At 35.5% G+C, this 23,244-nt stretch overlaps 1 protein-coding gene across 2 annotated transcripts in view; it reads right to left on the bottom strand.

Moving 5' to 3' along the window:
• Positions 1-23,244, bottom strand: part of Dach1 (dachshund family transcription factor 1) — a 378,008-nt gene that overhangs the window by 100,199 nt on the left and 254,565 nt on the right. For both annotated transcript variants that reach the window (XM_040753525.1, XM_040753457.1), the window contains 2 exons: positions 10,968-11,103; positions 8,675-8,809 (listed from right to left, as the gene is read on the bottom strand). In XM_040753525.1, coding sequence (XP_040609459.1) covers positions 8,675-8,809; positions 10,968-11,103 — 271 coding nt within the window. The remainder of the gene's footprint in view (positions 1-8,674; positions 8,810-10,967; positions 11,104-23,244) is intronic.

Genomic DNA, 23,244 nt, shown 5'->3' with positions numbered 1-23,244 from the left:
TCTCCCTTACTAGGTTCCAGTCATCTATGGCTACTTCAATTTCAAATACATATCTTAATAAAAAAACTAATATTAATGTATGGTAGAGACTCCATTAACATTTGTCTTTCTGGCTCTGAATTACCTCACTGTGAATGATTATTATAACTCTACCTATTTACCCGAGAACCTCTGTAACAGCTGAGTAAGAGTCCACTTTGTATATGAACCACATCTTCATTGACCATTCATTCATGGATTTCTAGTTATATTTACTTGCTATGGTGAATAGATTCACCCATTTGTGCAGTAGTGGCATTTATGTTATGGGAATAACCAATCACACCTATTTCTTTTCACTTAGATATAAAGAAAGTTGTACAAAATGAAACCCATGATTTGTACCATTAACAGGTTCTAAAATCATCATTTAGCTAGGTAATATGTCATAAGAAAGAATCTAAGAATGGACATAGTAATAAAATGGCTCCTAAATACTTATCTTTAAACCCCATGGATTAGTGCTTCACTCAAACCTCAAAAGACAGACTATTTTTTAAATAAATAGTGATTAATACAGAGACCAACTACCAATCACCATGAAGAAAATAAAATACTGTAGAGCATTTCACTGTAAATGGGGCATTTGTATCAAAACCTTTTCTATGAAGGACAAAGAACCATCAAGGGAGAAGGAGTGTAAGTTTGTAAAAGTCCCAAGTAGTAGACATTTGCAGAGAAACATTTTCTGAGCATGACCATATAGATACACAAAGGACTTACAGAGACTTGGACTGAATGTACAAAACACGCATATCAAGCTAGACAAAATTCTAGTATCGATGGTAAAATGACTCAAGAGAGACTCCCCTAACTGAGGAATTATTCACAACTGATGGCTGCTGGATGGGGGAGTAATTTCTAACATATTGTGGGCCCCGAGAAGCTATCTCTGCTCCATTTTGTAGTCCTATACCATCACAGAGACAGCAGTGAAGGGACTCTTTGGGTATTAAAATAACTAAACAGAGAAAAGAATTTGGAGGAGAAACAGTGGGGTATGATAGATTTTATCCAAATGTATTATAAGCATATATTATAAAAAATAAATATATTTAAAATAAGATTAAAGGATATAGCTTCTAACTGAAGGATCCTTGGTCTAATTAATTGCAACTGAGAACTTAGTACAATTCTAGTTGAAGGAATAAAGTAGCTCATGCCTTACAAGGGGCATAACATTTTCAGCACTAAATGTTCAGTATGACAAGAGTCATCTGAGTGCCTTGGGTTAAATAACAAACAATGGACCATTAGAATGATTCAGTGGGTAAAGATAGTTGTAGCCGAGTCTCATGACCTGAATTTGATACAGGACCTCACACCATACATACATAATGCAAACTGTTATATATGCTAACATTTTAAAACATTGGGAAATCTACTGAAAGAGGGCTTTTGATCTACACATATACATATAATATTTACAAGACAACAAAATTTCTGACATGCTAGAATACAATATCACTGTTCAGTAGTGTTTAAATGGTCTGTCGTTTTAAAGAGAAAGCCATTTTTGAAGAAGAAATCTTTAGTAAAGTAATATTAGAATCTTTAAAAATTCCATTTTTGAAACAATGAAAACTAAGCAAAAGTTTTAAAAATGCATTTTGAGAAATGAGAAAAGCCATGTGGGAGGAATGATATAGAATGCTTAATGCATTGAATAAATTGATAAAGAAAGGAATCTATATTGGTTGTAATCTATATTGGTGCATTTAACACTGTGTGATCTAATTCACAGGGCCAAAGGAAACACTTCTATAGAAGGATAACAAACATTGGGAATCTTGAATGGACTATCAGTTTACCTTAAAGGAAATATTCTATGAACTGATGGAAGATTTTTGAATATCTCCCCCTCAAACCTATGTTGTATTTGCCTAATTTATGTAAATATTTTTGCTATTTTTACCTTGCCTGTATAAGGCACCTGATTGTTCTAATGACCAATAGTGAGGGAGGAGTTATAGGCAGGACTTTCATGAAGGAAGAGTAAGTAGGAGGAAGAATTGAGGCTCAGGAAAAAAAAATAAAAGAGGCACCAGGGATCAGACAGCCAGAGAAGGAGGAAGCAGAAAAGTAGGACATTTAGAATGAAAGAAAGGTAAAAGATCCCAAGGCAAAATTTAGATGAATAGAAACAGGTCATATTAAGTTAAAAGAGCTAGTGGGAAAAGCCTAAGCAAAGGCCAAGCATTCATAATTAATAACAAGTCTCCATGTCTTTATTTAGGAGCTTGTTGACAGCCCAAAGAAAATGCCAGCTACACAAGTCTTCCCATAGTGATTCTCTGAGGGATGGCAAAATCATTCTATAGGTCATTGTGTGTCAATAGTATGTACAGAAAATTTTCCCTGTAACTTTAACCCCACAGACATTCACACTGAAGACTGCCTTATTATAGAGCCTGTTTCTACAAATGTGAGATAACCTACATCCTTGCGCAGATGTACATATTAATCCAATATCTTTAACTGAAATGATCCTACTTCCTTGTTCAGCTTATACACCGATTATGCCTGTATATTCATCTGTATATGGAAAATAGTGAGCTTATGGATTGCTGTGACTTCTCCATCTGAGAGCACAGCCCAGCCTATCTCAAGTTTTCTGTTACTGTGTGTCTGTGTTTCTATCACGTCTTCATTCCATTGCCACCTCTAGTGAAGAACCTAAGACTCCAGCCATGCAAGCAGTGACGTCCCATGTACCTCTGCAGTGCTCTTTGTTGGTTTATCTATACACACAGAGAACAGATCCTTGCTATTTTTAACTCTGACAGTCCCAGAGAATTTGTGATATAGTTTCCTTATATATAGATGACTGTAAAACAATTAATATTGAAAAAGGCTATGGATTTTAAAACGATAGAGAAGGGGTATATAGGAGGAATTTGAGGGAGAAAAGGGATGAGAGAATAATATAATTATATTATAATTTCAAAAATAAAAGAAATGATTTTTTGAAAAGACACTGCAATAAATTTTTAACTGCTGTTCCAATCAGCACATTTATTTTTAAAAATCTCTTCACTGAAAGTTTACAATCTCAATAAATTTTCTCTTTATGCCTGGGATTTCCACACAAGTTTTCAATGTTTATACTTCCTGATACAAAATCGTTTTCCTTTTTATATTTTAAATGTGCATTATTTAAACATTTCCAAAGCTCAAATTTCCAGTGGAGTGTTCCTTATTTACAAAAAAAGCATGAGAGCATCTACTTAGCTATTTGCATTCTGAATCCCATTGTTAATAAAGCTTCAGGACAGGAAACTAATTGTAATTTGCTTTTGTCTATTGAATATAGTCGATAGGTTTTTAACATTAAGGAAAACATTACATGTTTAAAAGTTATTGATTATTAAGTCTTCACATTGTAATCATTTCAGGCATGAAAATGAATTTTTGCTATCTCTGCAAAATATCAATGTTTTTTTTTGAATTATTGCCTTTTGAGTGATTTAGTTGTTAGGAAGCAAATTACACATAAAAAGTTCAAGCCAAAAATTACATGAATATATAATTAATTTTCCACATATTTCTCTAAAGTTAGTTCTTCAATACAGATATGAGCAGTAAGGAAGTTTCAGGGCTAACGTTAGGGACATGATAAATGGAGTCATGAAACAAACAATTTTTAATTTAGGGGACTCTATCAATCTAGAGAGCCCATGAATATTTCCTATTAATTCAGCATGCTAGAAGTAGATGAAAGAGATAAAGAGTTCTCCCAAGAGAAAGAGCAACATAAAACAAGGCACTGTAATGATATCAAAATCTATTAAAATGTCCATGATTTGAAATCAATTGTAGTTACATATTCCAGTCAGAATGGTAAACATCTAATTTTGTGTATGAAATATTGGGATACACTTGAGATTTAGTTAGGGTCTTTTTTCTGAGGGAGAAACATTTGAGAAACTCCAGCTGTGATAAATAACCTTTGTAAAATAGTAATGTATGATGTATATACTTAGTCAAAATGCTCTCTATATAAACGTACCACCAAAGGACACATAATCTTGACATTCCCCTTACTATTAATTTGAAAGTATGTAATCATCACTTTTGGTTTCAGGTTTTTCTATTTCCTAGTATTTTCTGATAATTCAATCTCAATTAATACAAGTGCTTAGACAACATTGTTTATGTATAATCAGTGTAAATGTATAGACGACTCAGAGTTTATACACTAAAAGAGAAAGTATTATTGAATAAAGAATTTCCACAGGAAAAGGAAAATAGAGAAAATTTGTGTATTCCAGAATGTACAAGAAAAATGAGAGACCACACTCAATCCATACCATTTAAAAATGTTCCATGATAGCAAAAATATGATAATTATGCTAAACAGGTAGTTAAGTTAAACTCCCAGCTCATGGATAGTACCTGAAGCATAAGGTTGTAGAGTTGTATATTCTAATAGGATTTAATGCTGTGGCTGCCAGATTAGTTGTGTCTTTACTGTCACTTCATTGTCATCTTTAGATTTTATGTTTCAATCCTCAGCCTTAGACACTAATGTTCTTAAAAATATTTAAGCCTTATTATGTTGATACCCATTGTATATTGTCAATCAACTTCCCATATCTGCTTCTTCCTAATTACATAATTTATTTATTGTGGTGTGTGTGCATGTGTGTGTGTGTCAAGGAAGGTGTTTGTAGATCAGAAAACAAAATTCTAGACAAACTCTCCTTCTAATATATGGTTTCCAGGGGCAAACCAGATGCTCAGGATTTGAAGTAGTGATCTTCCTGGCTGAGTCATGTCTACTACCCCCTCATAGTTTTTATATTGAACCAGAAAAAAAAATTCCATCGAAGTTAGGAAAATAGTTACTCATTTTCTGTAGAGATTTGACTTTTGCTGAAATTTTGTAGGAAATGATTCCTTTGCTCATATAATTAATTTTTTATTTTATTTTCCAGTTTAAATTTAGATAAGAAACAAGGTTGCTTCACAAGTCAGTTCCAGGTCCCTCTCCCTTTCCCTCCCCTCCTCCCGTGCCCTCCCCCCAGCCCCCCCCCCCCCGTTATCCCCTCATTCCACCCGGGAGGGTGAGGCCCTCCATGGGGGTGTCCATAGTCTGTCATTTCATATAGGGCAGGGCCTAGACCCTTCCCCAAGAGTTCAGGGTGAGAGTGCACCTCACATTGTTCTATGGGAGTCCAAAGTCCGTGTGTATACTTGGGATGGGTACTGATCTGCTGCCCAAGGCTCAATAGATTACCTAGGCCTCCTCACTGACACCCAGATTCAGGGGGTCTTGATCAGTCCCATGCTGGCTGGTTTAACCCCCAGAAACAGCTGATCAGACAAAGGTTAACTCTTGAATCCCAGGCATATAATTAATTTTTATATTAAAATATTACTGGAAAAATTAATTTTACAAAGTATGTCCTATGTCAATTTCTAAAATTCTGTAGTATAATGGTCTTAAGTTAAACATGAATGAAACAACATAAAACACAGTTTTTTTTCAATATTGAAGAAGAAGGCAGGGAAATGTAAGAGTTAGAATATATATGCCTGCAGATAAATCCATGTCTAACACCATGCATAAAAGTTAAGTCCAAAGGAATCAAAGACCTCAACATAAATCCAGCCTCACTGAACCTCTTAGAAGGTAAAGTAGGAGGTACCCTCGAATAAACTGGTACAGAAGACAGCTTTGTGAACATAACACCAGTAGCACATACACTGAGATGACAATTAGTAAATTTGACCTCCTAAAACTGAGACACTTCTGCAAAGCAAAGGACATAGTCAACAAGACAAAACTGCAGTCCACAGAATGGGAAAAGTTACTCACCAACCCCACATCTGACAGGGGACTGATCTCGAAATATACAAAGGACTCAAGAAGCTAGTCACCAAAACATTAAATAATCCAATTAAAAAGTGGAGAACAGAACTAAATGGAGAATTTTCAATAGAGGAATCTAAAATGGTTGAGAGACACTTAAGAAAGTGCATACAACCTTAAACATCAGGGAAATGCAAATCAAAACAACTATGAGACACCAACTTACTCCTGTCAGAATGGCTAAAGTCATAAACATTAATGATAGTTTACGCTGGAGAGATTGTGAAGAGTGGTGGGAGTGCAAACAGGTACAGCCTCCTTGGAAATCAGTATGAGGGTTCCTTGGGAAAATAGGGATCAGTCTACCACAATGCTCAGCAATTCCAATCTTAGGAATATACACCAAAGATGTACATTAATACAATAATGACATCTGCTCAGCTGTGTTTATAGCAGCATTATTTGTAAGAGCCAGAACCTGGAATTAACCTAGATGCCCCTCAACTGAAGAATGGATAGAGAAACTGTGTTATATTTACACAATGGAGTACTACTCGGTGGAAAAAAAAACAATGGAATCTTGAAATTCCAAGGTAAATGGATGGAATTAGAAGAAATCATCCTGAAAGAGGTAACCCAGTCACAAAAAGATAAACATGATATGCACTCACTCATATATGGATTTTACACATGGATCAGGGGAGTGTCAGCCTACAATCCCACTGCCAGAGAGTATGGGAAACAGGAAGAACCCTAAGAGAGAAATGCGTGGTACCCCAGAGAAAGGGAATGAGGCAAGATCTCCTGAGCTGACTGGCAGCATGGGGGGGGGAGGAGAGAGGGAGCCTGGGAAAAAGAGAGGGAAGAAGAAGAGGGGATAGAAGGACATGGGGGAGCAGGAACTTTGAGTCAGGGGCAGAATAGAGGAAAGCAGGATGAGAAATACTGTAATACAGGGAGTTAGTATGGGTTTGATGAGAGATCTGGCACTAGTGAGATTTCCAGAGATCTACAAGGATGACCCCAAGTAACAATCTAAGCAATAATGGAGCGGCTACCTTCAGTGCCCTTCTCTGATAATGAAATCGATGACTATCTTGTATGCTGTCCTTCATCCAGTAGCTGATGGAAGCAGAAGCAGACACCTACAGCTAAACGCTGATGTGAACTCTGGGAATCCAGTTTCAGAGAGGGAGCAGTGATGAGCAAAGGGGTCAAGACTGTCTGAAGAAACCCACAGAAATAACTGACGTGAATAAGTGGGAGCTCATGGACTCCAGACTAACAGCTGGAAAACCAGCATAGAACTGTTCCAGAGCCTCTGAATGTTGATGTCAGTTTGGAGGTCTAGGCAATATATGGTGTCCCTGGTAGTGGATCAATATTCATTCCTAGCATATGAATGAAATTTGGGAGCCTGTTCCACATTCAGGGATACTCTCTCAGCCTAGACACTTGGGTGAGGGCCTAGGCCTGCTGCTAATGATATGACAGACTTTGAAGATTTCCCATGGAAGGTCTCACCCTCCCTGGGGAACAGAAAGAGGATAGGATAGAGGATCTGTGGTGGTAGGAGATGGGAGGAGGGAGAGGGAACAGTGATTGACACGTAAAACAAGTTTGTTTACAATTTGAATTTTAGAAAAAGCAATGTAAAGTCCATGGGGCTATATAGACCACTAAAGTTCTAACAGCATATAATCACTTTTATAAATACCTAATAACGTACAACAAATAACAAAAAATCCTTAATGTTGCTATTTCACAATAGTACCTTCACTTTAGCATGGTAAATTTAAACACAGGAAAGATTATTATGTTCCCATGGTTGTTCCAAAGAACTAGTATTTGTAAAGATTTACATCTTTTTCTCTCCAAGGAACTTAGAAAAAAATATGTAAATAAGTATTTAATATGCATGACAAAATAATTCTATTTCCTAATGAAATCTCATCATGGAGTAGGAAATTCAAATGCACATTCCTAGTACTTTGTAGAGATAGTTTATGTATATATATATATATATATATATATATATATATATATATACAACTTTCCAGTAGGAAGCCTGAATCTTTGTACACTGCAGACTTTGTTATTGATGGGAAATGTGTGTGTGTGTGTGTAGGCTTGTACAGAGTCAAGAAGTTGAACTGAGGTTTTTGTCCTCTCCATAGAAACTGTCTACCTTCATTTTGAGACAGGATCTATTACTTGGCACTGGAACCTACCAATAAGCAAAGTGGGCTAACCAGGAGACACCTGTAGTCCACTTGTCTCCACTTCCCCCGCTTTAGGACACCAAGCACATCAGCACATCACTTTCTTGACAATGTTTGCATAGGGCCTACAGATGGAACTGAGCTTCTGATGTCCAGGAAAGCCTTTCAAGGATTGAGCTACTTTCCCCACCTCTGACACCTTTAGAAATGATGTCAAAGATTCACCTGAGAATCCTAAGAGACTTAATGATCAAGTATCTTTAAATAAGAAAATAATTTCAATAATCCTTTTCATGTTCTTTCATGCTAAGTAACATAAAATGACCTTGGATACATTAAGAAAGACAAACAACCTTTAAAAATTTTCAAAATCAACATCTGGAACTTATAATTCTCTTTTAAATATGTTGTGAAAATTAAAATGTTACCATCTTTTAGCAGGAAAGCAGCAGATCTCTATTCTGACATCTTTTATTGAAAAGAGCTCATATTTTATTAACATTATATATTTAAGACATATGTGTTATTTTGCTGATGCAGAAATATATGGCATATTTCATTTCCAGATGAAAAGAAAGGGCACAGAATCATAAATTACCTTTTTCAATGTGCATTCTTTTGGACTCATGTCCCATGTCATGACCAGCCAAATCTCCCTCCTTTGGCCCAGGAAGCACATTTGGTGATAAACCCATCAGCATCTGGTTCATGGACAATCCATTCTGATGGACAGCTTTAACCCCAAAACAAGGAAGAGACACAACAGCATCATAACTTTGAGGAAAAAATAATAGCATAAACATACTATACACAACCTTGAAATTAAAATCCCTGAGTAAATTTATTGGGAGGTTGAACACAAATCCTTATCCTATAGGATAAGCAGAAAGCACTGGAAATAACACTTTATCTGTTGTCATACAAAACAAACTGCTCTCCATGGTGAGAATATTGTGCAATGCCTATTTTAATGCAACCACTACCAATGAGGTACTCAATATTATATTCTTGTGCATCGAGTTGTCTCTTCAGTAAATAGTTTTCCCCAATTTTGAAAAACTGTAATCTCAACAATTAAGCTCACTTTTTTAACACCATCAGGTTAAAATTGGTGATGTCTAGTGACCTGCCAAAGCCAGTATAGTTTTCTGCAATTAAAGAACTGAAACCATGATTTTGGAGTCCTTATCGTATTCTATACCACAGAATGTGATGCATCGTAAGAATCACAAAACTTTCTGAAACATAGTTTTCAACAACTCAAATTACATTAATGAATACTAAATTATTGGAAAATAATTGCAGTCTCTAACTGCTAGTGGTTATCTGTCACAATTGAAATGATAAAATGCTGTTATTATTCAGATGACTAAACACATAGCACTAAGTCAATGAATTCACTTAATGAACTGGTCAAACAAAATAAATCTTGTTTATTTTGAAAATTTGCATAGGAAAATATATTATAAATAACTTTACTTTCCTGAAACAACTGAGTCCTATTATACTCATTGGATTGTATTAAGAGTCATTCCTGGCAACCAACCTTTAATTAGTTCAGGTTTCAAAGGTACTCATAAGCTAGGCATGGAACTTTTATGGACAATAGATTACTTCATCTGAGCATACTTTTTGCAAAATATTAATATCTGAAAACGATAACAATTTATTGCCTTAAATTAACAAATGATATAGTCATCAGTATATATTCTCTATCCCACTGCATGGTTCTCCAAAACTGCTCAACCACAGTTGTGGCTCTGAGCAAAAATAAAGTAGCTAACTTTAATGAAGAGGATCATCACAATAATTTAAGAGGAAGAGAATTCTAAAACACAAAGGCCTTGCATTTGTTCCAATGTTAAGGTAATGGTGTGGGTGGGCGAGGTATTGGAAGAATTTCAGCATCCTTAGGCAGAAATAAAAGTACTCTGATCTGTGACATTGAGTTGATTTTTACACCAGGAAAGAGAATCGTCTTGCTCCTCAAATAATTAGTTGGAAAACACATTAAATGTGAAATTATCTACAGTTTGTATAATAATGCTAACATCTTAATTGTGGACCATTTTTCTGTGATTTTATAGAAGAAATCTCTTATATGTAGAAATGAAAACTAAGTTTATTTTTGAGCTGGAGTTACAGGTGGTTGTGAGCTACCTGAAATGGATACGAGAAAACAAACTCTGGTCCTCTGAAAGATGTGGGGGCGGCTCCCCACAGAAAGAGCATCAAATACTCTTAGCTGCTGAGCTACTTCGCCATACCCAAATTAATGTTGTAATTTTTATATGTAATAAATTGAAGACCTACTTCAAATTTGTAATAATAACAGTAGAATATATGCTACAGATGGTTCCAAACAGAAATTCTAAAATTAAAGTTCTTTAACCCAGTTATCATCTAAAATGAAGAGGATATAGACTTTCCAAATATACTGTGCTTAATTTCATTTCTGTTGCTTGTATAGGTGAACATCTTTATTCAGTACTGATTAATGCAAAAGCCTGATGAATTTCAAAAGTGGCAGAGGTCTCCACTGAAAGAATACAGTTTAATAAAACATAGGCAATGTACTTAGATGTTAGATAGTTGGGAACTGGCTGTGTACTTCAGAAACTAATCTGGAAGATGACTTGCTTTTTCTGTTTCATAGCTCAAATCTTTATGAGTAGTATCAAAGACAGGAAGTTATAGCAGAACCTGCTAATGCTTCTTCATCCTTCATGGCATTCCAAACTGGGACACATAATTTTGAGGAACGGCTATTGCTAGTGTGCTTCAGAACATGATACATTTGAGCTCTATTTGGAATGAGGGCATTTTGATTAGAAAGCCCAGCTGCACCTAATAAAGTTTAGGATGGTGACAAGTACAAGTGTGAGACCTACGGATTCTGTCGGAAGAGCTCTCGGTCCGGGCAGGAGAGCTGGACACACTGCTGCTGCGGTGCGATGATGGGTGGCTGCCCGGCCTTCGGCCCTCCTCAAGAGAGGGTGCAGGTGAGGGGCTGTCGGGAACGCGCTCCTGCATTGCGAGGAATGAAAGAAAAAAGAAAGCTCAACATACCATGTCCTGATGTTACGAATATTGGCTTTTCCTAAGGCAATCAGATATATGAAGAGGGCTGTCTGCAGAAACCCCACAGAGTTTCGTCAGCACTTAACTGTACTAAAAGACATATTTAATCTCGACAAAAATATCTCAACCTTTGACAATTTCAAATTCTTGAGTTCATTGTCATCTGTATTAATATCATACACTCTTGAAAAGGTAAGGTAGGAAATTGTGATTTTATACCTCAATACAGCCATGACAAATAATCATCTATTCATTGTTGAAAAAGTTAGGCCATAAAAGACAATTAAAGTTATCCTAGTAAGACCATCTGAACAAGAAAGGATTGATAGAACTAAGCAAGACTGAATTCTGGGTAGTTATTCTGAAAGCATCTTTACATCTGTTTTCCTACTTCAGCAGGCATTAGGCATCATGTACCACACACATTATGGATGTAACTGACCAAAATATTATCAGAGAATTGTCAACAGCACTTTAGGGCGACTCCACTCAAGACACGTGATGGTCACAATTAATGCATCATGGAAATTATTTTCTATGAATCAAATAAATCTTACTATGTAGGCCCCTTTCTCCAGTCAGTCATTCCTGTTGATCGTTTGGGTGTCAAGAAAACTTTCTATTATGTTTCTCTCTAAATTCTATGCAGATATTTGCCTACTCCTATATACATCAGTCTGAATTATCTCTGTAGCCATTCTACTTAGAGTTCTGTGAAAACATACATTATATTATACATATAATGAGCTCATGTAAGTGAGATTACAGATTAATAAAATAGCCATTAGTTAACACTTTATACTTTTAGAAACAAAATACTTACATCTTTAATATTAGCAGACGTAGGCACTGATGAACTGTCTGTACAATAATCAGTAAATACACTTGATTATTGAGACAAATATCCACATAAAATAAGGTATGCCTAAGAGGGAAGGCTTTGTGGTGAGCAAATTGGCAAAAAATGGGTTGGCAAAACCAGCAGAGACAGCTGATCTGAACAAGGGAGAGCTCTTGGAACCTAGACCAAGAGCTGGGAGGCCAGCATGGGACTGATCCAGACCCCATGAGTGTGAGAGTCAGTGAAGAGGCCAGGGCAACCTATGGGGCCCTGGGAGGTATATCAGTGTTTATCCCTGGTATACAAATGGACTTTGTGTGCCCATAGCACAAAGAGGGATGCTCTCTCAGCCTGGACTCTTAGGGGAGTGCCTGGACCCTGCCCTGAGTGAAATGACAGACTCTAGATATCCCCTATGCGGAAAGAAGTGGAGATAGGGTGGGAGGCTGGGGGGGGGGTGGTGGGAAGGTGGGGGAGGAGGGGAGGGAGAGGGAACTGGGATTGACATATGAAGCAAGCTATTTAAAATTAAAATAATAAAAAAAGAAAAAACAAAAAAATTAAAACAAAACAAAAGAAAATTTGTGGCTTTTACAGAGGACCTAGGTTTGGTTCCCATCATTGCAATAGATGTCTGTCTGGGCCTTTGCCAGTATCAGGCAGGTAGGCTGTACACATGCCTGTAGACAAGCATTCACATAAAATAATGTGTGTGTGTGTGTGTTCTTAAATGGTACAATATGGCTTAATGGTGTGGAAGCATGCAAATATCTGAGTAGAAAACTATAGATTATGGAGGATATGTTCTAAGACATATTTGAACTAAAAGATAATAATTTTAAAAATATGATTTATTTAATATAGAGAACCAAAAGAAGGCACAATACTGTGCACTTGAGGTAGAAAAGAGCATTCTTCACACCTCCGGTCACACAGCCCTATTAGTGTCCAGATGCCTACAATCTGACTGCCTGTGAGAAACCAATGACAAGATCTTAGAAATGCCTCTGCTTAAAATTTGTTTCCAGGCATTCTGGTTGACAAAGTAAGACACCTCTCCCCAACATCTACAGAAACACACTTGAAGGGTGAACCCTGAGTCCTAGGAATATGAGGTTATATAGAAAGACTTTCTGTGCAGTAGTAGTTCATCAAAAGCAGGTAATTCTACACTGGATGAACTGCCGATCTGTGGCTAGTGTCCTTACAAGATGCTGTGGTGATAAAGGATAGGCATTTTTGTGTGTGTGTGAAGAAGGAGGCAAGGCTGAAATTGCATATCAGCAAACCAAAGAAGGCCAGGAATTGTCATCTACTGACAGAGCCCTGGAGAAGCAGATAGCATCCTACCTGGAACTGCAGAGGAATGTGGCTGCCTAACACTTCGATTTTGAACTTCTATAATCCAGGAATATCTGAAGTGATTTTTTTTGTAACTTAAGTTTAAAAATTTATGGTTATTAATGTCTATGACCCAAAGACAAATGAGATCAAGTGATTGTATATATATATACATATATACATATATATATATATATATAGCAAGCCCAATCAAGTAACTCTTATAATACACATCCTTCTATTTCAATGATCTGCATTGCCAATGAAATCTTCAATGCATACAATGAGAATTCACTTTTCAGAACATTACAAATAAAATATAAACAAAGTGCCAAAATTTCAAAGCTTTATTTAAAAGATTTGTATCATAAATCAATTCCCAATGTGTGTCCTAAAGAACATGATGCAATCCCATAAGAAATTGCATTACAGCTGGGCGTGGTGGCACAAGCCTTTAATCCCAGTACTTGGGAGGCAGAGGCAGGCGGATCTCTGTGAGTTTGAGACCAGCCTGGTCAACCAAGTGAGTTCTAGGGCAGGTTCCAAAACAATACAGAGAAACCCTGTCTCAAAAAAAAAAACAAAAAAAGGAAAAGATAAAAGAAATTGTATGACAAAGAATGTACCTGGTCAGTGTAGTAAAGACTAAAAACAGCGACAACAAAAAGAAGACCACTATCCCTATAGTAGTCTAGGTACAATGCTATGGAATTCATGTAATGATGACATGATGAACCTTAGGAGCTTTTAGCAGGTCTATATTGTATTGGTTTTGGTGGAAAGGACAATAAAAGTGAACCACAGGGTGGCTGTCAGAGGCATTATACCATGGCATTGTCCTTCATCATAGTTGATACGATGCTAAGAATTGGGTGTTTTAATTTCTGCAAATAGAAAAGCTAGATGATATTTAGATTAATATAGAAAACTTACGTTCCAACTCAACTTCAGTGATCTCTTACCTGAAAGACTGAAGATAAACAAATCACTGAAGAAAACAATGGAAAAAGTTGGAAGATAAACACACACACACACAGTATATGATGAAATTGATCTTAGCTGTGGAGAATTATTGATTTCTTCCCTCCTTTGTAAGCTTGCATGGTACCTTTGGTAGCATGAAAGCTAGTAATGGTGAGGATACATTCAGTTCAGGTTCAGTTCAAGGGCCTCTCAAGTGCATGGTGTCTTAAGTAATAGGATTTTTAAAAGATTTATTTCTGTATTTTGTGTACATGAATGCTCTGTCTTGCATGCATGACTTTATACTAGAGAGAGCATCAGAACCCACTAGAGATGGTTGTGAGCCAAGCAGTTGCTGGGAATTGAACTCAAAACCTCTGGAAAATCAGCTAGCTAGTGCTCTTAACCACTGAGTCATCTCTCAAACAATAGGATTTTTAGTCTTCCAACTCTGGGAGCAACAAAGGACAACAGTGTTAGCCTTTACATTTTGGTAGCCTCTTAAACAACCCTGATCAGCAATTCAAAAGATGGGGTTATTCACGCCTGTTGTTAGAGTTTTTAATACGTAGTCTTTCTTTGTCCCATAGAGGGAATATTGTCATCCCAGATGGAAGAATTTAATTTAAGTTGTATATGTACATTTATACAAAGGGGTATGTAAATTATGTTTTTCTTCATTTGTTTGTTGCTTTTTGTTTTTATTTTTCTCTTAAGGCTCAGAGAACACTGGGGAAGTGGGGGTGGAAGAGTGTGAGAGCCAGAGCATCAGGTAATTTGTTGTGAGATTCTGTCTCCTAGAGGTGTCAGAAGCTAAGCTCATCAAATCTCACCAACATGACTGTCTAAACATTTGCTGAACAATGACAATAGACATGCCAAAGCAGAAGGGGGAAAGCCCACAAGATCTCAACATTACACAAACAGCTACAGGTAACTAAAGATCCTAAGTGGGAGAACTTATCTATTCCAGAGAGAAATACATCAATTTGCAGGTTAGCCAGACAGTGGTAACATACGCCTTTAATCCCAGCACTCAGGATGCAGAAGCAGGAGAATGTCTGTGAGTTCAATTCCAGCCTGGTCTACAAAGTGAGTACCAGAATGCCCAAGCCTACACAGAGAAACGCTATCTCTAAAAACAAACAAACAAACAAACAAAAAACAACAAAGAAAAATCAAACAAACAAAAAACAGACTGAGTAGCTTATATTTAGAAATACAAATGTGTATACTTATATGAATGCAGCAACAATCATTTTTTAAATTTTATGAAATTGATAGACAGCAAAGCAGTGTATATGGTAAGCTTTGAGGAAGGTAAAGGACAGAAGAAATGATGCAATTATAATGATGAAAGGTTAAAATCAAATTTTGGCAGCTGCAAATTGCATTAAATTAGTATAGTATTTGATGGTTATATTTTATGATGCTTTTGCAGTATTTGCATAGTTACTACAGAATATGAGTTTGAAAATTTACACTAGAATTTCTAAAAAATATATGGATATAATTATGTATTAAATTTAGTATAGTTGAGTTGCATCCATAATCAGGCCAAGCTTCTAAGTTATGCAACTTAATATGTTTGTAATTTTTTTCATTCTCAAAATTTAAAAATTGTTCAGAATTTCAAGCATGTGTTTTGATATGACGTAGACACACCTACCCCCATTTTTTCCTTTTCCTCCAGCAGTTTTCCTTCCCAACTTTGTATGTATGTATTTTTAAAACCACTGAGAACACTTAGCTCTGCCTATTTCTGACTGGGTATAAGAACGCTTGTTAGAACATACAGATGCTCCCAGGAAACACACCTCTGAAGAAAACGACTGTCTATTCCTGCAGCCACGACTACAAATAAGAACAGCTCCTTATTTAGACAGATTGGGTCTCCCAGTTTGGCTAAGTTTTTTTTTTTTGGTTTGTTTGTTTGATTTTCAAGACAGGGTTTCTCTGTATTGTTTTGGAGGCTGGCCTGGAACTCGCTCTGTAGACCAGACTGGCCTCGAACTCTCAGAGATCCGCCTGCCTCTGCTTCCTGAGTGCTGGGATTAAAGGCGTGCACCACCAACTCCTGGCTTGGCTGTGATTTAAATATAATTTCTATTTAATAAGATGGTTAATACTTTACATAGAAATATGTAATATGGACTTGAAAAAGATAATTGAATTTTATTAAAATAGAATTTCTTAGTGGACCAGTATATCTTCTGCAAAGCATGCTACAGTGTTTCCAGCACATTTCAGTATGTCCTGTAAAAATGGACTTAGTGAGCTTACTTGCAATGGTACTTGTTCATATGTGACAGAACAGAGTTAAAGTGCAATCTAGAAATAAATCAATTCTTGTAAGATCATTTGCAAATCTGACTTTAATGCCATGACAAATTTCATAGCAAGTACTAATGGAAAGTATGGGAATATGTTTCCTCATGGATATTTAATTCTATATACCTAAGTATTTATTTATAAATTGAAACAGAAATGGCTATGCCAATATAAAGCGTTCTTTGTTTCCTTCTATATTTTTCACATGAGTAGAAAAATATCCTGTTATTCAATATGTGTGTCACAGTCTCCAATGCTGATTTGTTTAACTCGTGAATCATTTACTTACTGCTTTATCCATTCATCACACCCTAAAAATGACACAATAAACTAAGTAAAAATTGATTAAAGCCTCAACATAAAATACATTTTACAGCATAGTTAAAAACAGGGGAATTGTAAAACTTGAAGCATTTAATTGGATTTCCTTATTTGATTTTACTGTAGTTTTAGGTTTAAGGACATAGAATAGAATGAAAATAAATAATACTTTTATTTAAAGAAAATATTTTATGCAAATTCTGATTTAAAAGCTTAATTATTCAATTGAAACTTTATATAAATTGAGACACAACATATTCAGTCATTTCATTTAATGTATAATTTCAATCCTTAGAAGGCGATGTATTGTTCTTTGAAGAATTTCATTGAAGCAAAATCTATTGAGCAAGTAAGATTTGAATACATTGTTGCACAATAAATTAATTTATTTCAACAGTTTAATTCTATTATCATATTTATATGCTTGCCTTTCCAGAGTATTCTATAGGATGGAGAATAATAGTGACAGTAAAGAATAGCTTAAGAATAGAACCTTGTAATTATTACTGAAAACAAAATTGATAATGAGTTTTATTTAGACATAATAGGAAATAAATAACTCAATATCTTTGGGGAAACTATGTAAACTGGATTTGTAATTTCATTTGTTTGATGACTTTTAACCTCTAATCTGGGCCTGAGGTAGAACATAGAGGAGGACTAATTAATGCTTTGACACACTGCTTTATAGTCCTATATCAACTCCACCAATCAATAAAACACAATCTTTTGCTATGTTCCATCTTTATAAAACTAACCACAAGAATGAATGAAAATTTAAAAGGAGTACTCTTTCACTGTAAAAAGGTCAAACTACTAAAGTAATGGTATAAGAAAAACTGCAGAGAAACCTACATACAATAAGTATCGTTCCTTATGGTAATTTAAAGGCAAAGGTGGAATTCAAAACCAAAACACTCACATTGCTGCATCCATGACTGAATATTTCCAAAATTGCATTGTCATAGCTACCTGGTCTCCATCACAAAAAAGGTTATATTCTGCTATAAAGAGTATATAACCACAACAAATTTATTCAAATGATTATTCCACAGTGCTTTAATTATTTTTGTGTTCTATTTAATTCCCTTCCCTCTCCTTATAAAATGCTTCACTTTATCTTTGCTTCAATTAGATTCTCTGATTGGAAATGATATGGAAGCTGATAAACAGGTATCTTTAGAGTCATCTTTCTATAATTTTTAAATTTACAAATTGAAATACTTGGCCACTTAGTACTTAGTACATGACCCAAATCCCATACTCCCACACTCCTGATTTTCCTACTGATCACACTTACATTGTCTTATTTAGTGTGTAAGGATATCAAAGAGTAGCATTAACATTTTGATTTTTGGAAAATGCTAAAAAGCACTTCTAAGAGACATAATGAATGATGACAACATACTTATATTAACGAAAGACCAATGAGCTACCATTTGAAAACTCCATCAATTTCATCTCCTGAAATGACGGTCCATGGAACATGTGTGGTACTTCAAAAACAGTTTTCTTTGGAGATGAAATACAAGTAATATTCAATTTTATTCAATTTAAACAAATAGTTTATAGAAATATAATCTTAATTTAATCATATACGTTTTTATCAACTTTTTATTCTAGAAGTCTATTTTTGCTATATATAAATGGTAAGTCTGGCAGGCTTATTGTTTTATAGGGCATAATTTTATAGTTAATCAAAACAAGAAATCATATTATTGGCTTGGAAGTTTTAAGTCATTTTAGTACAAAATGAATATCAATTTTTGCCCCCCTCTTATGGCAGGTTCATACTATATAGCCTAGAGTATAAATGAACTCATAATTCTCCTGCCTCAGCTTCCCAAGAGCATGAAATATAGTTGTGATCTATCAGATCAGTACTATCATTGTACTTAAAAGGCTGGACTCATTCCATTTTGGTAAAAGAATGGTGTAGAGGAAGGACGTGAACAAGAATTAGGTCAGTTCAGATGTGGTTTTCTTGCTGTTTATTGGCATCTTAGTGCAAAGCAATATTTGCAGCCAAGTTTTCACCTGGTTAGGCACAGAGTATGTTCTTAGAGATCATGCTTTATGGTAACCCTTTTATGTGCAGTTTCTTTAGTGTGTCTAAATTATATTTATGTACTTTTCTTTCTTGAGTCTAGGCAGAATTAGAGCTAGAGTCTACATTCAAGCTTGTTTGGGAACAAGTGTATTTTATGGAGAGTGCTACATGCCTTTAAGAGCAGAGTATCATACATGCCATTTATGATACCAACAACCACTGATTATCACAGTAGACATTCATCACTTCAAGGGTTTATAACATGATGATATTATCCCTTACTCATTTATTGGATGGACTAATTATATGATTATAAAATTTGTCCTCTGTGCCATTTGTTAAAACTAGGACGTCATTTATACAAAGAAGTAAGAAAAACACTTCCTCTCTTTCTAGTTGCTTCTGCTCTATTTAAATATGCACCGGACTCCAAGTAAGTCAGTTTTTTGTTCGTTGTTTCAAAAGAGGTTTCTTTGTGTACCTCTGGCTGTTGTGAAATAGTGTAGTGTGGTGTTATATTATTATTTATGATTTAATAAAGCTTGCGTAGGGATCAGAATGCAAAGTCAATCACACTAGTTAGCTAAAGAAGCTAAGCAGTGGTGGCACACATTTAATCCCAGGACTCAAGAGACAGGTAGATGGATCTCTGTGAGTTCAAGGTCACCCAGAACTACACGACAGTGAATAAGTCTAAATGATAAACAGAGCTCATGCATTTAATCCCAGCACTAGAGAGGTATATAAGGAAGAAGCAAGATCAGTCTTAAGCGATTAGTGTCCAATCACATTGAACATAGCAGCAGTGTAGGATTCTGAGGCTTGGTAGAGTGCAGTGCATTCTGGAGATAAAATCTGAGGTTCAGTGAATCACCCCTTCTATCTGATTATTGGTAGAGATGAGAACTCTCTAGTGGTGGCTGCTTTGCTTCTCTGATCGTCACCTTGAACCCCAATATCTCTCTCTTGGTTTATATTATTTTTTGTTACAGTGTAGATCAAGCTAACCTCAATCTCACAGAGGTACGCCTGTCTGTCTTTGCCTTGTGAGTGCTGGTATTAAAGCATGAGTCACCACACTGGAAATAAGTCAACTATATATATATATATATCATATATATTTAATTGTATATGTTATATATATTTTGGTTAGGGTAGCTTAAAAAGGAAAAGAGAATAAGAGATTAAGGAATCTCACAACAGACTTGTGACAATATTTGAGTAACCTGATCAGGACCTCCTACAAGCCTATAGGTCAAAGGACTAAGAATACTTTCGAGGTATACAAAAGTAATCATAAGCTGTGGGCATTGCTTACACAAAGAATTAAAAATACTGTAAATATTAATTTTGTTATTTTAAATACCTGGTTAAGTAGTGTCATTATGATCTCCATGCATAGAAGAGAAAGACACTGCACACATGAAAAACAACTTGGCATGTGCTGGGAGGTGGCACAGCAAAAACCCTAAGCCCAGAAATCCTACTCCAGGCTCCATTTCTTAAACCACTAAATATATGTATTTCAGCAGGAAATTTTTCTTAATGTCCTTGATATCATTACATATGTATTGAGTAAAATGTGATTAGAGCAGTGATTCATGCAGAGGACTTAAGAATTATGGGTTAAAAGAATCCAAAGAGAATCAATTAGCAAAGCATTTCAACCCATTAAAGAACTTGCTAATGACCCAAGGAATTGATCTCTTGATTTAGACTGCTTTTTTTAACTTGATGATTTAAGATTAAAGAGGAAAACATTCTAAAATTTAGAAATAATACAGAAATGGCATGAGTTGCCTATTATGGAATTTTGGGTGTTAGCCTTTCAACATAGCTATAGACTCTAAACCAAGGGACTTGAAATTTAATATTAAAAAGTAGATAAACACAAATTTCTAATACAGATACGAATTAAGAAAAAATTGACTTAGTAGGATGTATGTGAAACATTCTGAGAAATATATCACACTTCCTATTCCCACAAACACAGAAGCCAAAAACTATCTTAGGACTCATGCCTACATTTGTAGACTGTTGTACTGGTTGTGGTTTATGTCCAAGGCCAGAGTCTGGCCTCTGTTCAGTTTACTTTCAGAGTACTGTGAAGAGGTAGAGGACACCTTCTAGAAAACCCCAAATTTAGTCGAAAAAATTTGATTAGGTGTCATCAGATAGTATTAGACTCCATTGTCTGGAGGCAGAGATACCACATTCTTTAAATATTTAATTGACCAAAGCAAAAGGAACTGGTAGAAATCTTTCTTCTTAAAAAAAATCAAATTTAAAATTAATAGTTGAGATACAACTTTCATTTTGATTAACAGATGAATTTGAATAACACATCCCTCAATGTTTATTTTGCTGAAATTAAACACTATTCTGTGTGTGTGTGTGTGTGTGTGTGTGTGTGTGTGTGTGTGTGTGTGTGTGTGTGTAGATGGGGAAGCTGTGGGAAACTGTTTCTCAACCGCAGAGGAAACTGGGTTGCATGATGTATGTATTGGTTAACCTTAGTAATAAACTTGAAGGGATATAGAATCACCAGGGAAACAAACCCCTGGAAATGTGAGTGAGGAAGTATTTAGAATTGGTTAACAGAAGTTGCAGACCTATCCTGATTAGGAGCAATGTTGTTGCCTAGGATTGGATTCTTATCTGAACAAAGGAACAAACATAGCAGTAGCCCTCATCACAGTTTTCTGTGGAGACCATCTGACAAGCTTCCTTCAGGTTTCCCGCTGTGACTTCTCAAGCACAGACAACTTTACTGTCAAACTTTTGTGAATGGCAGACAGTAAAAACACATTGACCCCATTGACAAAATAGCCTCATACAGTTTACTATACATAAATGTATAGGTCTTGAGGATTCAAGGTAAAATTATACTTGTTTAAACAATGTTTGCCCATCTTTTGTTTAAATTTGCCTTATTAAGTCCCTACAGTCTTCCAAACTAGTCATCATCTGACCAACTTCCTCACTGAGTCTACTTGAAAGTTGCACTTATAAAAACAATGTCATTCCTATAAGGTCATCACTTAGCTATGTTTCCCTTGGCATGTAGCTTTTCCAATTCTGTATCCTCAATAGTTTTAACTTTTCCTCTATGTATCTCTACAGTGTTTCAGTTTAATTTATTTTATTTCTGAGCTGCTATAATTATAAACAAGAAGGTAAGATTCATCAGACATCTAATATAGAGACAAACTGTTTTTATTAAGGGTCAGATAGCACTGTGTGTGTGTGTATGTGTGTGTGTGTGTGTGTGTGTGTGTGTGTATGTGTGCATGTTTGCATGTTTGGGAGTGTTGTTCTAGACAAGTCACTTCTGTCATGCTAGGCAAGCAATCTGCCAGCTGAACTGTTGCATTCTTATCCACTGACAACAAGTTTTACCTAATGCTGCCTTTGTACTTGAAAGCAGTCATAGACATTATTCAAATTTTAAATAATGTGGGTATGTCTTCCCCAAAAGACCTTTATTTCTAAAAATTAAAAATCAGCTTTATTTAATTTTCATCAATATTATAAAAATGATCTTTTACTTTTAATCACTTAAATACAGAAAAGCATTTCTATTCAAAGCCCATATTAGTAACAATAACAACAGATAGACTTTCCCAGAATCAGCAACTCATAGGTAGAAACTTAGGTCCAATTTGAGTGCAGCAATCAGGATGTCATTGAAAAAAGTATCGGGGTGTTTTATTTTACAAAACTAAGTGAGAGAGGAATATTTTTGTAATATATTTACCTAAGATGCAAATTTTCACTTTTGTTTTTTACAACAGAGTTTTTTTCCATTCTCCGTTAGTTTTGTTTCGTCTTATTCCCTGCCATCACTTGTAAAATATGAGCAATTTATTAAGCATGTGGACGTTTTTCACAGCTCTACTTTCTCTTCAGAAGCTCTTTCTCTCCATATGAGGCTTCGGTATTCAGCATTATACTTTCAACTGGCCTTCACGTTTAGAACCTTGTCAAACAATTCAACTCACAGACACTACTCTAATTATACTCAGGGGCCCATTACGTTCAATGTGACATCTCAGTCAGCCATTTTCTTTGGAAAAAATACAACTGCCCTAAACTACATTTAATTAGCATAGACAAAGTAAGTTTACTAAACAAGATTTAAGCTATGGAGTATACTAATACCAAACTCAAATGCTTTGGTTATTATCTGAAAACCTGGCTCTGTCACTTAGCATGTCAATGTTTCAAATGCAAAGTAAAT

The sequence above is a fragment of the Mesocricetus auratus genome, unplaced genomic scaffold (genome assembly GCF_017639785.1).
Source record: "Mesocricetus auratus isolate SY011 unplaced genomic scaffold, BCM_Maur_2.0 Super-Scaffold_2245, whole genome shotgun sequence".
NCBI lineage: Eukaryota > Metazoa > Chordata > Mammalia > Rodentia > Cricetidae > Mesocricetus > Mesocricetus auratus.
Note: the sequence above shows the minus strand (reverse complement) of the source record. Positions and strands in the feature narration are given on the sequence as shown.